Genomic DNA, 16,334 nt, shown 5'->3' with positions numbered 1-16,334 from the left:
TTTGGCTACAACCATAAATGTTACATTTGGGGAGAGGTCAACAAAGCCTATGATGAAAGGAACACCATTCCTACAGTAAAGCACGGAGGTGGATCACTGATGTTTTGGGGATGTGTGAGCTACAAAGGCACAGGAAACTTGGTAAAAGTTGAAGGAAAGATGAATGCAGCACGTTATCAACAAATACTGGAGGCAAATTTGCACTCATCAGCCCGGAAGCTGCGCATGGGACGTACTTGGACGTTCCAACATGACAACGATCCAAAACAGAAGGACAAGTCGACCTGTCATTGGCTACAGCAGAACAAAGTGAAGATTCTGGAGTGGCCATCTCAGTCTCCTGACCTCAATATCATTGAGCTACTCTGGGGAGATCTCAAGCATGCAATTCATGCTAGATAGCCCAGGAATTTACAGGAACTGGAGGCTTTTTGCCAAGAAGAATGGGCAGCTTTACCATCTGAGAAAATAAAGAAAGATCCTCATCCACAACTACCACAAAAGACTTCAGGCTGTCATTGATGTTAGAGGGGGCAATACACGGTATTAAGAACTGGGGTATGTGAAGTTTTGATCAGGGTCATTTGGATGTTTTTGATTGTCATTAAGATTTTATAAAGAGAAAACACAGTAGTTTGACAATAAATGGCTGAACCCAACCAATAACCATGAGTGGGGAAAAAGTTTTTTTTGTTATCATTCATATTCTCTGAAACAAGGCCAAGAAAGGAAAAATTCTGCCGGGGTTTGTAAACTTTTGAGCACAACTGCGTGTGTGTGTGTGTGTGTGTGTGTGTGTATATGTATGTATGTATGTATGTATGTGGTTAAAAACTCCGTCGTCCCTCGTCTCCTCCACCTGCACACACCGGCTGCCAGTCACACTGCTGTGGCCGTGCTCCCACCGCACAGTAGCATTGATTGACAGCAGTCCTGGACTGGTTTACTGACTGCAGGAAGGAACGATTAAACATTTTTAAGGACATACATCCGCCACTGCCCAAAACACTAAATATATCACATGTGCAGCAGGTTCAGCTGCATATAGACCAAGCAGTGTAGGGAGGCTCCAGGGGGGAGGGAAGCTCCGAGGAAGAGGGGGGGGGGGGTAAAAGAGGCTCCAGGGGATGGTAGGGAGGCTCCGGGGGTGGGGGGGCTGGTAGGAGAGGCTCCAGGGCGTAGGGAAGCTCCAGGGGGGGTAGGGTGGCCATTTGCACTACAGGTTGCTCAGATACTGTGATCGTTCCATTTTCTACCTCTGTAGATTTTCCTTCTCAGACATTGGGAGAAGGACTCCCCGGTGCCTCTCTGGTCAGTATATGGTTTAATATATAGTTAATTATTTTTTTAAGTGGTGTCTGTTCTGATAGTAAAACGCACAGCTTGGTGAGGAGGGTGGGCCCAGATACAAGTCCTGCACAGGGGCCCTTCACAGTCAGTGTCCGCCCCCTGGGGCCTGTAATTAGGATTTAAACACTTCATGTGCCTTCAGTGCTATTTCAGTCTCCTTCTAAGATGTCCTAACCTTAGTCATACGGAGGACATGATTACGGTGGTCGTCTTTGTGATTAGCCAATCTCATTTGCATGCAGTAATGAAGGATTAAAACTCAATTTTTAATTGCGTGGACACTTTTCTACACTGAGGGCATGATGGGAAGAAAGAGAGTGAAATGTCAATGGTGGTACATTAAGGGGTAAATCCTGATGACAGGTTCCCATTAAGAACTGTCTATTTGCTGTCTAATCTCTGCCACCCCTGACTTGTGCCAATGTCACCAGTTTATAAGTGTTATTCACTTTACCCATCATTGTGTTAATGTTATGGCATGTAGTTGTCCCCATTATTGCCGGTACTTTCACTGACGAGGGTCTTCATTGTGAGATCCAGAAAAAAAACATTTAAAAATCCTTTTTGTGTTGTTGAAAAAATCACATCTAATCTATCTTTCCTCCTTACAGGAAATCCTTGTGAGAATAACGGTTTATCACTAAATTGTAAAAAAGAAGATATCATGAAGCACTCTAATGGAGGAAACCTCATCACCCTTCCTGCACCTCCTGGACTTCACAGCACTTCACCTTCTTATAATCCTCCTCATCATGAGGAATCATCTCCTGAGCAATCTCACATTATTACCAAAAGTCCAGGTGACACAGTGGATAAAAGATTTCAGTGTGACAAGCAACTTACTAAAAGCTCAGCTCAGACACAAAGAAAACACAAAGGAAAAAAGCCATACTGCTGTTCAGAATGTGGGAAATGCTTTACATATAAATCACAATTTGTTGTACATGAGAGAATTCACACAGGAGAAAAGCCATTTTCATGTTCAGAATGTGGGGAATGCTTTACAGATAAAAGGAGTCTTATTAAACATCAGACAATTCACACAGGAGAGAACCCATATTCATGTTCAGAATGTGGGAAATGTTTTTTATGTAAATCACATCTTGCTACACATGAGATGATTCACACAGGAGAAAAGCCATTTTCATGTTCGGAATGTGGGAAGTCCTTCAGAGAAAAAGGGACTCTTATTAAACATCATACAATTCACACAGGAGAGAAGCCATATTTCTGTTCAGAATGTGGGAAATGCTTTAGAGATAATTTTAATCTTATTACACATCAAAGAATTCACACGGGAGAGAAACCATTTTCATGTTTACAATGTGGAAAATGCTTTACAGGTAAATCATATCTTGTTAGACATCAGAGAACTCACACAGGAGAAAAGTCATATTCATGTTCAGTTTGTGAGAAATGCTTTACAAATATATCAGGTCTTATTAAGCATGAGAGAAATCACACTGGAGAGAAGCCGTATTCATGTTCAGAATGTGGGAAATGCTTTACAGCTAAATTAAGTCTTGTGACACACGAGAGAAGTCACACTGGGGAGAAGCCGTATTCATGTTCAGAATGTGGGAAATGCTTTATAGATAAAGGGCATCTTTTTACACATCAGAGAATTCACACAGATGAGCGGCCATATTCATGTTCAGAAAGTGGGAAATGCTTTAGAGATAAATGGAGTCTTGTTAAACATCAAAGAATTCACACCGGGGAGAAACCATTTTCATGTTTACAGTGTGGAAAATGCTTTACACAGAAATCACAACTACTTAAGCATAGGAGAAGTCACACAGGAGAAAAGCCGTATTCATGTTCACTCTGTGGAAAATGCTTTACAGCTAAATTAAGTCTTGTGACACACGAGAGAAGTCACACAGGAGAGAAGCCATATTCATGTTCAGAATGTGGGAAATGCTTTTCACATAAAGGGCATCTTATTAGACATCAGAGAATTCACACAGGTGAGAAGCCGTATTCATGTTCAGAATGTGGGAAATGCTTTAGAGATAAATGGAATCTTGCTACACATCAAAGAATTCACACTGGGGAGAAACCATTTTCATGTTTACATTGTGGAAAATGCTTTACAGAGAAACCAAAGCTTCGTAAACATCAGAGAACTCACACAGGAGAAAAGCCGTATTCATGTTAACTCTGTGGAAAATGCTTTACAGCTAAAACAAGTCTTGTGACACACAAGGGAAGTCACACAGGAGAGAAGCCGTATTCATGTTCACTATGTGGGAAATCTTTTGTAAAGAAATAATATTTTGTTAAACATGAGAGAAGTCATACAGGAAAGAATCTGTAATTATGTTGATTGTGTTTTATAAACTTTAATAAACAATGCTCAGCATAAATGAGTACACCCCCATTGATAAGTACAATTTTAATTAATATCTCCCTGAACGCAAGAACAACTTCTAAAAATTTTCCTGTCCCCCATGATTAGCGCCACAAGAGAAAGACAGGATCTACCCAAGGACAGAAAACCTACTGAATAAAAGGGCGGCACCTCTCCCCCACATCAGTTGGTTTCCTGTCCGTGAGGAAACCTGAAGATGAAGAATCAGGAGTGAAAAGTCAAGGAAGAAACTTGGCTAGGCCCGGCCTGGTTACCTGGAAGAACATCTTGTCTGTACAGCTGGTGTCGGGTCCTGGAAGCGCCTCCGCCAGCCCAGCGGGGGCTCGTGTGAATGCTAGCACCCGGAGGCTGTTTGGATGTTTGCTGGCCGCTGCGTTGTCTCAGGTCTGCACATTTTCTGGGATTGACGCCCCCTGATGATGAGCGTACTGGAGACTTCTGACCCAGAAGTGTTGGATTGCACTTCTTGGGGGTCCACAGGAGACATGCAGAGGGGTAGGAGTTGTGGCTGCTCCCTCATTTAAAATTAGGTCTGACTGCCAAAAAAGTGGGTTTGCTCTGGCTCTCCTTCCCCTGGTTATTATGGAGGAGCAGCAGCATCAGAGTGAACACAGCAGCATCAGTCTCACGAGTGGCAGAAGCGACAGTAAGATGAGCCAGAGAAGAAGAGTGGGTCGTGAATCCGCCATCTCCAAAGGAGAATAATCGTGTGATTTGATCCAGTTTCCAAATTCAGTAGTCTTATTAAACGTCAGGATGGTGAGTCACCTCCGTGAAAGTTCACCATTGTAATTAGGTCCCTTTTTCGTTTCTGACTAGGAAAGGCTTAAGGAATGTGGTGCAAAACTTAAGAATAATGTGTGTGCACTTTGTAGGGATAAGTTACCTGACTTGTAGCAGTAAAGACTGTACAGATTGTGAAGTATCCTCCACTTTCACCATGGATTTGAGATCCGTGATCAGGGCAGAAGTTAAGGATTCCCTGAAGACCCTTATTAATAAGGAAGGTGATCGAAAAGGAAGGAAAAGGTCCAAAAATTATCAACTGATTTAGATGAATCCATAAAGTTGGAAGGTGAATGTGGATCGTATTCTTCTTCCTCTTCATCCTCTGATGGCGATACAGGGGGTAGGCCTTGCTCTCCTATAAAAGACAGGTTAAGGCTGGGAGAGCTACCATTGGCATCGCAGATGCCAAGACCCTGAAGTCAATACAAGATATAATGTTTGATGGATTAGAGCAGAAAAAAAGAGGCCCACAATTCTTGTTCATAAAAAGATTCAGGCTCTCATTAACCCCTTCATAACCTTGGACGTATGGATACATGCAGGCGATTTTGCGCGCACAGGGGTACCCGCACCGCTCACCACAGTTTAACCCGCTAAATGCTGTGATCGATTTCTATCAATAACCATTATCCATGACAGAAAATCAAATATGTCACAAGATACAAAGAGATACAAGCTAAATTATTAAAAAATATCTATTTTTAATTCAATCAATACATAAACTAGATAAAAAAAGACAGGGTGAAGACCCTCCAAATGATGAACACAGACCATAAATCAGAAAGTCTAAATCAGTCAATTGGACATAAGTATGGGATTACTCAGGCAAATATATGCTAAATACCAAAAGCATGCTATATATAGTGCTAGTGCCTAAGCAAGTGCAATAATATGCAAAAATAGAAATGCTTTTAAGTTCAAAGGACTATATATGCTGCAATAACGCAAAGTCCAGCAGAAGTACTAGTAAAAAGTATAGCCTAAATGCTATTTATGCCTAAATAAGGTACATACACTACCGTTCAAAAGTTTGGGGTCACCCAGACAATTTTGTGTTTTCCATGAAAACTCATACTTTTATTTATCAAATGAGTTGCAAAATGAATCGAAAATATCGTCCAGACATTGACAAGGTTAGAAATAATGATTTTTATTAGATAGAATAATTTTCTCCATCAGACTTTGCTTTGGTCACAGAATGCTCCTTTGCAGCAATTCCAGCATTGCAGACCTTTTGGCATTCTAGTTGTTAATTTGCTGAGGTAATCTTAAGACATTTCCCCCCATGCTTCCTGAAGACCCTCCCACAACTTAGATTGGCTTGATGGGCACTTTTCTCGTACCATACGACCGAGTTGCTCCCACAACAGCTCAATGGGGTTGAGATCTGGTGACTGTGCTGGCCACTCCATTACAGATAGAATACCAGCTGCCTGCTTCTTCCCTAAATAGTTCATGCATAATTTGGAGGTGTGCTTTGGGTCATTGTCCTGTTGTAGGATGAAATTGGCTCCAATCAAGTGCTGTCTACAGGGTATGGCATGGCATTGCAAAATGGAGTGATAGCCTTTCTTATTTAAAATCCCATTTACCTTGTACAAATCTTCCACTTTACCAGCACCAAAGCAACCCCAGACCATCACATTACCTCCACCATGCTCGACAGATGGCGTCAGGCACTCTTCCAGCATATTTTCAGTTGTTCTGCGTCTCACAAATGTTCTTCTGTGTGATCCAAACACCTCAAACTTTGATTAGTCTCTCCATAAAACTTTTTTCCAATCTTCCTCTGTCCAATGTCTGTGTTCTTTTGCCCATATTAATCTTTTCCTTTTATTAGCCAGTCTCAGATATGGCTTTTTCTTTGCCACTTTGCCCTGAAGGCCAGCATCCCGGAGTTGCCTCTTCACTGTAGACGTTGACACTGGCGTTTTGCGTGTACTATTTTATGAAGCTCCCAGTTGAGCTGTGAGGTGTCTATTTCTCATACTAGAGACTCTAATGTACTTGTCTTGCTCAGTTGTGCAGCGCGGCTCCCACTTCTCTTTCTACTCTGGTTAGAGCCTGTTTGTGCTCTCCTCTGAAGGGAGTAGTACACACCGTTGTAGGAAATCTTCAGTTTCTTGGCAATTTCTCGAGTGGAATAGCCTTCATTTCTAAGAACAATAATAGACTGTCAAGTTTCACATGAAAGTTATCTTGTTCTGGCCATTTTGAGAGTTCATAGAACAAACAAATGTCATGCTCCAGATTCTCAACTAGCTCAAAGGAAGGTCAATTGTATTGCTTCTCAAATCAGCCAAACCGTTTTCAGCTGGGCTAACATACTTGTGCAAGGGTTTTCTAAACATCCATTAGCCTTCTTACACAGTTAGCAAACACAATGTACCATTAAAACACTGGAGTGGTGGTTGTTGGAAATGGGCCTCTATACACCTATGTAGATATTGCAATAAAAACAAGATGTTTGCAGCTAGAATAGTCATTTACCACATTAACAATGTATAGAGTGTATTTTTGATTCATTTAATGTTAGCTTTGTTATGGTTAATTTTTTTAATATCTATATATCATTATTAATTTAGAGAAAAAAAAATTATATTTTTGCTATGTCTGAAGTCTGCTTGAGTGTTTTCTGATTTTACATTGTGGAATGTCTGACTAAGATACTTGTTTCCTGTAAAGTCCTTGACAAGAAGGTTTACACTGGGCCAAGGGAAATTTGTTACTGATAAGTCTATTTCGGTTTTCTGTTCAGTTGTATGTAACAATGAAGTTCTGTGCTGTCTACCTAATAAATATGGTGAGTCTTTGTTGCCACACCAGAAGACTCTACCTGCTGACAATGCATGTCACATGTATTCTGTCTCTCTTCCTTCATCGATGAAGTATCTTAATTTGAATCTCACTGGCAATGTGAAGACCCTTTGCTGTCTATTCCAAAGTTCTTCTTAAAACAAAGAGGGTCTCCGTAACAGTACATGGTGCCTGAAACCTGGGATTGTCATAACCGGACCTCCTCTGGACCCGTCAACAAGGATCACTCTGGGAATTACTGAATAAAATCCGCGGTAAGTAATCCCTTGTATTACTACTAATTCAGTATTACCTAGAGGGCTCCAGGACGGGTAATTGGTGGTCCTAACAAGACAATCATTTTTGAACCCTTGCCAGTGATTGAATTTGTTGTCTTATATGTTTCAATGTGGTTTTTAGATGTATGATTGACGATTGAATGATAATTGAATGAAGTTACGAGTAACCAACCTTGCCCAGCGTGACGGGATTAGGCACCTCCGCAGTTCTTCTGTATATTTCAGGAGTTGGAAGGTTTTTTTATGTTGTTTGTTTTGTCTATGTCATAAATGTCTGGTATGATATTCTAAACTATGAGGATCCTTGAATATGGGACTGAATGATTTTTGATTGACCAATAAGGGACTACGGTCTCTGCTTGATAAGGGATCCCATTAGGTGTGGTCCTTCACATGTGGTGGAGAGGAAAATCAGTCCGTAAGAGGATCAGGGAAGTGTGATTGCCTATAACAGAGGAATCCTTCACGGTAAGGTAGTACTTTGAGGGTATTGAATTCCCCTGTAAATTGATAAAGGCACCCTCAAGAAAGGGGTAAATGAATGCAGTTTTTAGCACGAATACAGCAGGGGGATTAATATCAGCGATTGTGCAGTGTGCATTGAATGATTGACATATTGTTAAGTCGTTTTTGATGAATCAGAATCGTTGTCCTCAGTGTCTGTGTTCTGTTTTGTGTAAGCTCAAGAGAGGGAAAATCATAGTAGCTGAAGTTCTTGCTTAGCCTGTATACCCAGACTGGGAAACATATAGTATAAAAAGTAACACTTATTGCAGATATAATTGTCACGCAGCGCCTTTACAAGGTGTAGAAGGAAAACCTTTAAACTAGGAAATGTTATATGATCTGCAGAAATAATTGTAATAGTAGGTGGAGCAGTAGGCTTGGTATTGTTATTTGTTTGGTTGTGTGTAAGAATCTCCCTAGCTCACAGGGCTGGAAAATCAGTGTTGGTACTTCCTTAAAGATCTGTCTTCCGAGGCTCAGAGGAGACTGGGACAGGACTAGATCCGTCTTTCGAGGATCAGAGGAGACTGGGACGGGATCAAATTTAGAGTCTGAGAGGCTCTAGGTGTGCTGAAGAGAGTTCTGCGGTAACTCTGGCACAGTGGTTGCAGTCATGGGTACTGGCAACAGTAAGGAATTGACTAACCTAAAGGGCGAGGCCCCAGTTCCAGCATGTGAGATAGTGGAGAGACTGAAAGAGAAAGAAGCAGTAGAGGGATGTGAAATAATATTGAGGAAATTTGGTATGGGAAAGTGATGAAATCTGGAAGAGAAGGAATGGGAGAAATATATCTGCAATTGGGAAGGAGGGTAGAAAGATAAAAACTAACTAGAGCAGGCTAGGATGTGGTTAGAAGTAGCAAAACGTCTCTCAATGAGTGAACATAAATCAGAAGAAACCAGGCATGGAACTGTCTATATAATCTATGATAGTTTGAAAAACTCTCAAACCCCTGTAGTCTCTGTACCTGATGTAAATTCTGCATCCTCTTCAGCACCCCGCCTTATGCTGGGTCAATGGCATGGACTTGCAGACATTGTGGTCATCAGAATCCCCCTGGGGTTAATTGTTGCAGATCTTGTGGGTCTTCACACCCAGGGACAACACCCAGGGTGGCTCTGTTCCCTATGAGGACCACAATGTTCAGGTACACGATCCCCCCAAGTATGGCCAATAGAAACATATCGGCCTGGGTCCCCCAGTGAACTTATTGCCCTCGCTACACAGCTCCCAGATCCCTGAAAACCCCCCTTAACATTTAGAATGCACCTCCAGGGTGTTCAGGAGGCATATCAGGCCACATGGGATGACCTAGTTTCTGTCATTCTGCAGAAAGGCAGTGACCCCTTACTTATGGAAATTACTCAGATGCTGCCAGGCCAGGAACCAACCATTAAAAATACACCAGAGTCGGGTCGGGTGTTTATACAAAGGATGCAAAACTGGGCACGGGCAGAGCAGGATAAAAAACAAGACCTGTTACAAACTGTAGTACAGGATAAGGCTCAGTCAGTCTCAGAATATGCCTCTGTATTAGAACAGACATGGTTGGATTTTGGATATGAGCATAATGATGATAAGGATCGCAGATTATTGTTGCAATGTTTTATGAATGGTCTTATACCTACGGTTCAGACTGCAGCACGCACTAGTCGCCCGGAGTGGTGCAATATGCAATGGGTTGATTTAAAGGAAATAGCCCGAGGTGCTGAACTAGAAAGCATGTCAAAGAAAAGGGTTAACCTGGCTCCTGTGCAGCCCAGGAAGGGAAGATGGGGGGGGAGGAGGAAGTAACCACCAAGGAGGAAATAGAGATTACAGCAATGTAGAATGTTGGTCTTGCCGGCAAAAAGGACATCTATCCATCAAATGTCCCGCAAAATCAACAGCCGCTGCCCAGCCGCCTCCATAGGAAACTGGCAATCCAGATGTCTCCCTCTGCCCCGTTGTCACCCCCCAGGGACCCACACTCACTGTCCCTGGGGGAGGGACAAACTATTTCATTCATGGTAGACACTGGAGCAGCCCGTACATTATTAATGCAAGAACATGTTCCAGAGGACATTTTGTCCCCCGACTATGTGGCTTGTGAAGGGGTAGAGGGACGACTTACTAAATTACAAATGACTCCTCCTCTCCAGTTAAATTTGCATGACTCAATTTCAATTGTAACCCAGGTTTTAGTTTCCTCTGATGTGCATTTTAATTTGTTGGGAACAGATGTGTTGCAGAAAATTGGGGCCTGTATAGAATTCACTCCAAATGGCCCCAAGATGACCACCCCCCTGGATGATGACACATTGTGTAGTCTTCTGTCCCTAACAATTCCCACAGTTCTAGACCATACAGACTCTAAACCTCATTCCCATCCTGTTTGGCTTGAGGATATACCCAGTGAATTGTGGGTATGTAGCAAACTTGATGTGGGAAAACTATCCATCCCTCCGGTGACTGTAAAACTTAAACCAGGTGCCCAACCCCCCTGTATAAAGCAGTATCCTTTAAGTGCTGCTCAGGATGCGGCAATACATGAGAATGTCCAGGAGCTTTTGTTAAGAGGTCTAGTTATTCCTATAACCTCCCCATTTAACACTCCCCTGTACCCAGTCAAAAAGAAAACCCCACCTGGACAGCCAGTAGCCTATCGTATGGTACATGATCTTAGGGCAGTTAATGCAGTAACTATAGTGGATACTTGTACCCAACCCCCATACTCTCCTGAATCAGGTCCCCTCCACAGCCACCTGTTTCACAGTGATTGATCTGACCAATGCTTTTTTCTCTGTCTTCTTGTCCACGGAGTGTACCTCTTATTTTGCCTTCACCCACAGAGGTGCTCAGTATGCATGGGCAGTCCTTCCTCAGGGAGCTGCTAACTCCCCTTCCTTATTTTCCACATCCCTTAAGACTGTACTCGATAACTGGTGCCCATTCATCCGCCATACTCTTACAATATGTGGATGACCTTCTCCTTTGCTGCACCACTGACCAGATATGCCACAATAAATCTCAATCTCTTCTGATATTCTTAGCAGAAAATGGGGGCAAAGCTTCAATAGATAAACTTCAATTGTGCAAGTCCACAGTCACTTTCCTTGGGCATTGCCTGTCTCCAGGCATTAAGCATCTCAGCCCAGGGAGGATTGAGGCTATACTAAAAATACCTCTTCCAAGATCTACCAAGTCCCTTCGGGCATTCTTGGGCCTAGTCCAGTACTGCCGTCTCTGGATACGAAATGCCTCTAGTATTATGGCCCCATTGTTTCAATGCCTCAAAACTTAGCCTTTCACCATTAATTCTGAGGGTATTGATGCATTTCACACCCTCAATCTCACTCTTTCTACCTCACCAGCTCTAGGTATACCGAATTATGACAAGTTTTTTACTTTGTACTGCCACGAACAGGCTGGACATGCGTCTGGTGTCCTTACCCAAGAACATGGTGGTAGGCAGCGCCCTCTAGGGTATTACTCTGTAACCCTTGATCCAGTCATTATGGGTTCCCCTACTTGTGTTAGAGCTGTGGCAGCTGCTTCAGAACTTGTTAAAAAGACAGAGGACATAGTGTTAGGAAGCCCCTCACACTTCCAGCTCCTCATGCTGTATCTGAAATACTTCAACGGGCTCAGACCCGTCACCTCTCAGCATCAAGGTTGACAAAATATGAAGTCTCACTCCTTACACCTCCCCATATAACTATCAAACGCTGTAATGTTCTAAATCCAGCTACACTACTTCCAGTGGATTTAGAAAAGGGAGGAAAGTATCAGGATGGGGAAGAGGGAGAGACCATGACCCAAGATTTGCCCCTGTTTTTCAAATTAGCAGATGAGGAAGCTCAGTTTGATATGGCACATGAACATGATTGTCAGGCATTGATGGAAGCTGAAATAAAGGGCTTGGCAAATATTACTGATGTACCACTCACTAACCCCTCTGCTGAGTATTTTGTAGATGGCTCCAGAGCTTGGGACAGTGAGCAAGGACGATTCATCACCGGGTATGCAGTAGTCCACAATGGTAAGGCAGTGATACAAGAACCACTCCCCTCCAGCTGCTCTGCGCAAGAGGCAGAGCTTAAAGCACTCGCTGCAGCGTGTAATCTGGGAAAAGGTAAAGAAATTAATGTATTTTCTGACTTGCAATATGCTTATGGTGTTGCACATGACTTTGGCGCCATTTGGCAAAGCCATAACTTCTTGACCTCTGCTGGCAAACCTATAAGGAATGTGCAAGCGGTAGAGCAGCTACTCACAGCACTCACCCTTCCCTGAAGGGCAGCCATAGTCAAAGTGTCAGCACACACTCGGGAACAAACTCCACTTGCAGTAGGGAATGCTTTGGCCGACCAGGCGGCTAAGGAAGCAGCACAATTACCTCTGACAGAGATACTGGCTATCGCAAGTGCGGGAACCCCAGGAGACTCAGAGTCGCGGAGTGCAGGAGGCCCACTTTCAAATAAGGAGACATCCCCTGCACCGGTCACAATGGCCGTGGACCTCGAACTACTGCAGGTCTTCCAGACCCAGGCTCCCCCCCATGAGCAGAATGCATGGGTCAAAGAGGGCGCCGTACAGTCAGTGTCAGGGATATGGCAGGTAAACAAACGTATTTGCCTTCCACGCTGCCTGTTCCCCATGATGGCTGCCCTTCCACATTCTCCGGTGCATAACTCAAAGGGTGTTATGTGTGCAGTGGTGCTACAAAACTGTTGTGCCCCAGGGTTCCCGAATACGGCTGCAAAGTATGTTCAAGAAGGTCTAATTTGTGCAAAACATAACCCTGGTAGGCCTATTCGAGTCCCACGAAAATGCACACCAAAACCAGACTACCCATTTCGTAGACTGCAGGTGGGCTACATACAGCTACCTAAGGTGGGTAATTATGAATACGCCCTGGTATGCATTGACCTTTTCTCTGGGTGGCCAGAAGCTTGGGCAGTGACTAAAGCAAACACAAAAACTACTGCTAAAAAATTGATCAGTGAGGTGGTTTGTAGATATGGGGTGCCCGAAACGATAGAAAGTGACAGAGGAACCCACTTTGCTGGGGAACTAATGAAACAAATCATGGTCACTCTTGGAATAGAACAGGCTTTCCATGTTCCCTATCATCCACAAAGTAGTGGGAAGGTGGAACGTCTCAATGGTACCTTGAAACTAAAAATCCAAAAGTGCATGGAAGAAACACACTTGTCCTGGGTAGATTGTTTGCATCTAGCATTGTATTCAGTGAGGACCACCCCAAGGGGGATGGAGAAGCTGTCCCCATATGAAATATTGTTTTGTAGTGTCCCTAAGACAGGGTTGTATTTCCCACAGCAGCTGCAGGCCTCCTATGGTTCTCACTGAATATGTTCTGGAATTGGATAAACATTTGACTGTTACTCATAATCGTGCTCTTTCCTCTATCCCAGACCCCAATTGCCTCAGCGGCACTCACACTTTGGTACCAGGAGACTGGGTCGTGGTAAAGAGACATATGAGGAGACCACTGGAGCCCAGATAGAGTGAACCATTCCAAGTGCTGTTAACCACTGCCACTTTGGTCAAGCTTCAAGGCAAGGACACTTGGATCCACACCAGCCATTGTAAAAAGGTTTTGAACCCCAGCAGCAGCAAAGATGATGACCCTGTTTGTTTGGACTACAGTGATAGCAACCGTACCCCTTGCCCTAACTCTCCATGAAGTACTTAAAGAGAACAGGGATAACAAACTGATAAAGCATCACCAAGTCTTACTCCAAGACATGAACTCTGATGACCGTCCTAAGAACTGTTGGATATGTACCCATAGTCCAATATCCTCCAATACTATGCCTTATTTGCTATTAAGAGACTATGCAAGAAAACACACAAGATAAAGCATCACAGGCCTGTGAAATATAATGCCACTTCTCCTATAAACATATATGATGAGATTTACAAGCAAGATATTTGTCGGTGAACGGGATTCGTCCCCTCCAGGCTTTTATAGCATGGGGAAGTAGCTGATGAATAAATTGTTTTGTAAAATAATAAAAAGGGAGGAGTTGTTATGGTTAATTTTTAATATCTAGATTCATTATTAATTTAGATTTTTTTTTTATATTTTTGCTATGTCTGAAGTCTAAGTGTTTAAGACATACATTGTGGAATGTCTGACTAAGATACTGGTTTCCTGTAAACTCCTTGACAAGAAGGTTTACGTTGGGCCAAGGGAAATGTGTTTGTTACTGATAAGTCTATTTCGGTTTCCTGTTCAGTTGTTTGTAACAATGAAGTTCTGTTCTGTCTAGCTAATAAATATGGTGAGTCTTTGTTGCCACACCAGAAGACTCTACCTGCTGACAATGAATGTCACATGTATTCTGTCTCTCTTCCTTCATCGATGAAGTATCTTAATTTGAATCTCACTGGCAATGTGAAGACCCTTTGCTGTCTATTCCAAAGTTCTCCTTAAAACAAAGAGGGTCTCCATAACAGTGTATTTTGCAGAGGGACAGTATGTCTGTGTGTATGTTTTGCAGAGGGGCAGTATGTGTGTGTCTATTTTGCAGAGGGGCAGTGTGTGTGTGTATTTTACAGAGGGGCAGAATGTGTGTGTATTTTGCAGAGGGGCAGTGTGTGTGTATTTTGCAGAGGGGCAGTATGAGTGTGTATTTTGCAGAGGGGCAGTGTGTGTGTGTATTTTGCAGAGGGGCAGTGTGTGTGTGTATTTTGCAGAGGGGCAGTGTGTGTGTGTATTTTGCAGAGGGGCAGTGTGTGTGTGTATTTTGCAGAGGGACAGTGTTTGTGGTTAGTACTTTGCAAGTCAAGAATCTGATTTTTGAGAGCTGTAACTTATTTGTTTGCCGAATAAGCCATATTACGGCTTGTTTTTTTTTGCGGGACGGTTTGGCATTTTCATTTGTACAATTTTTTTCACATACGACTTTTTGATCGCTGTTTATTCACTTTTTTGTGAGTCAGTAAGATGAAAAAGTGATATTTTGGCGTGTTTTTTATTTATTTTACGGCGTTCGTCATACGGAATAAATAATGTGCCAGTTTTATAGAGCGGCTCGTTACGGACGCGGCGATACCAATTATGTGTATGTTTTTTGTTTATTTTTGTTTTATCACAAACGCTGCGTTTTGATTGGCGAAACTGATTTTAGTCATTTGTGTGAGATTTTTTTTTGTGTTTTTTTTTTTTTACTTTTTTACATATTTTATTTCACTTTTTTCAATTTTTCACTGTGGGACATGTGTATATATTTTTTTTGATCACTGATCTCATACACTGCATGAGACCTGTCAGTGAGTCACTGACTCAGCCTGTGAGACCCAGCTTATAGCTGGATCTGACAAGCCACTGTACCTTGAGGTCATCACATGACCTCAGGGTACCATGGTAACCATCGGGACCCGCGATTCTCATTGTGGGGGGGTCTGATGATTACTAAGGGGGTCTTGCGACCACCTTATCATAACTTAAATACTACTGTCACGATTGAAAGTGATATTTAAGGGGTTAATCGGCCCCGATCGGCTTCAAAACCGGCTGGGGCCATTATCACAGGGTGTCAGCTGTCACATACAGCTGCCACTTGTGTCAATTGCTGCCGGCAGGCGGCCCTATTCACTTATTCATGAAAGAGCGGTGCTGAGGATTAAGTACCCTTATCTACCGCCGTGAAAAGGTGTATCGGTGGTCGTTAGGGGGTTAAAGGGAACCTGTCATCAGAATTAACGTTATTAACCTGCAGATATGGGATTAATCTGCAGGTTAACAGCATTATTATGCTGCCCGGCGCCTGCATGCAGCTGAATGCAGCGCGGAGAAAATTAATTTTATTCTCCCCGCTAGCATTCGGTTTGAGTCATGGTCGCGGTTACTGCCGTCACTCAGTTTTCTCAGAGCAATGACTGAACTGGTGGCGCCAGCGGCCCCATGACTGGAACCAAATGCAACGGAGAGAATAAAATTAATTTTCTCCCCGCTGCATTCAGCTGCATGCAGGCGCCGGGCAGCATAATAACGATATTAACCTGCATATTAACCCCTTATCTGCAGGTTAATAGCATTAATTCTGGTGCCAGGTTCCCTTTAAATAACTATTGTGTTGTATGAGATGTTGTGATGCTGCAGATGTATTACGTGTTGTGGGGCCAAGAACGTCCCTAACGTGTTCCCCAATGCGGTGACTTAACCCCTTTACCCCCGAGGGTGGTTTGCACGTTAATGACCGGGCCA

The 16,334-nt window shown here is 43.0% G+C and overlaps 1 protein-coding gene across 1 annotated transcript in view; it reads left to right on the top strand.

Moving 5' to 3' along the window:
- LOC141272546 (uncharacterized) overlaps window positions 1-7,322 on the top strand; it is a 267,040-nt gene extending 259,718 nt beyond the window's left edge. Inside the window, exon 8 of the mRNA XM_073683383.1 lies at window positions 1,962-7,322. Coding sequence (XP_073539484.1) covers window positions 1,962-3,511 — 1,550 coding nt within the window. The 3' untranslated portion in view covers window positions 3,512-7,322. The remainder of the gene's footprint in view (window positions 1-1,961) is intronic.
- Window positions 7,323-16,334: the final 9,012 nt, after the last annotated feature.

The sequence above is a fragment of the Phyllobates terribilis genome, unplaced genomic scaffold (genome assembly GCF_046119375.1).
Source record: "Phyllobates terribilis strain yellow unplaced genomic scaffold, ASM4611937v1 Scaffold_1__5_contigs__length_1240528914, whole genome shotgun sequence".
In the NCBI taxonomy this organism is placed as follows: Eukaryota; Metazoa; Chordata; class Amphibia; order Anura; family Dendrobatidae; genus Phyllobates; species Phyllobates terribilis.
This window is presented reverse-complemented; position numbering and strand designations above follow the sequence as displayed.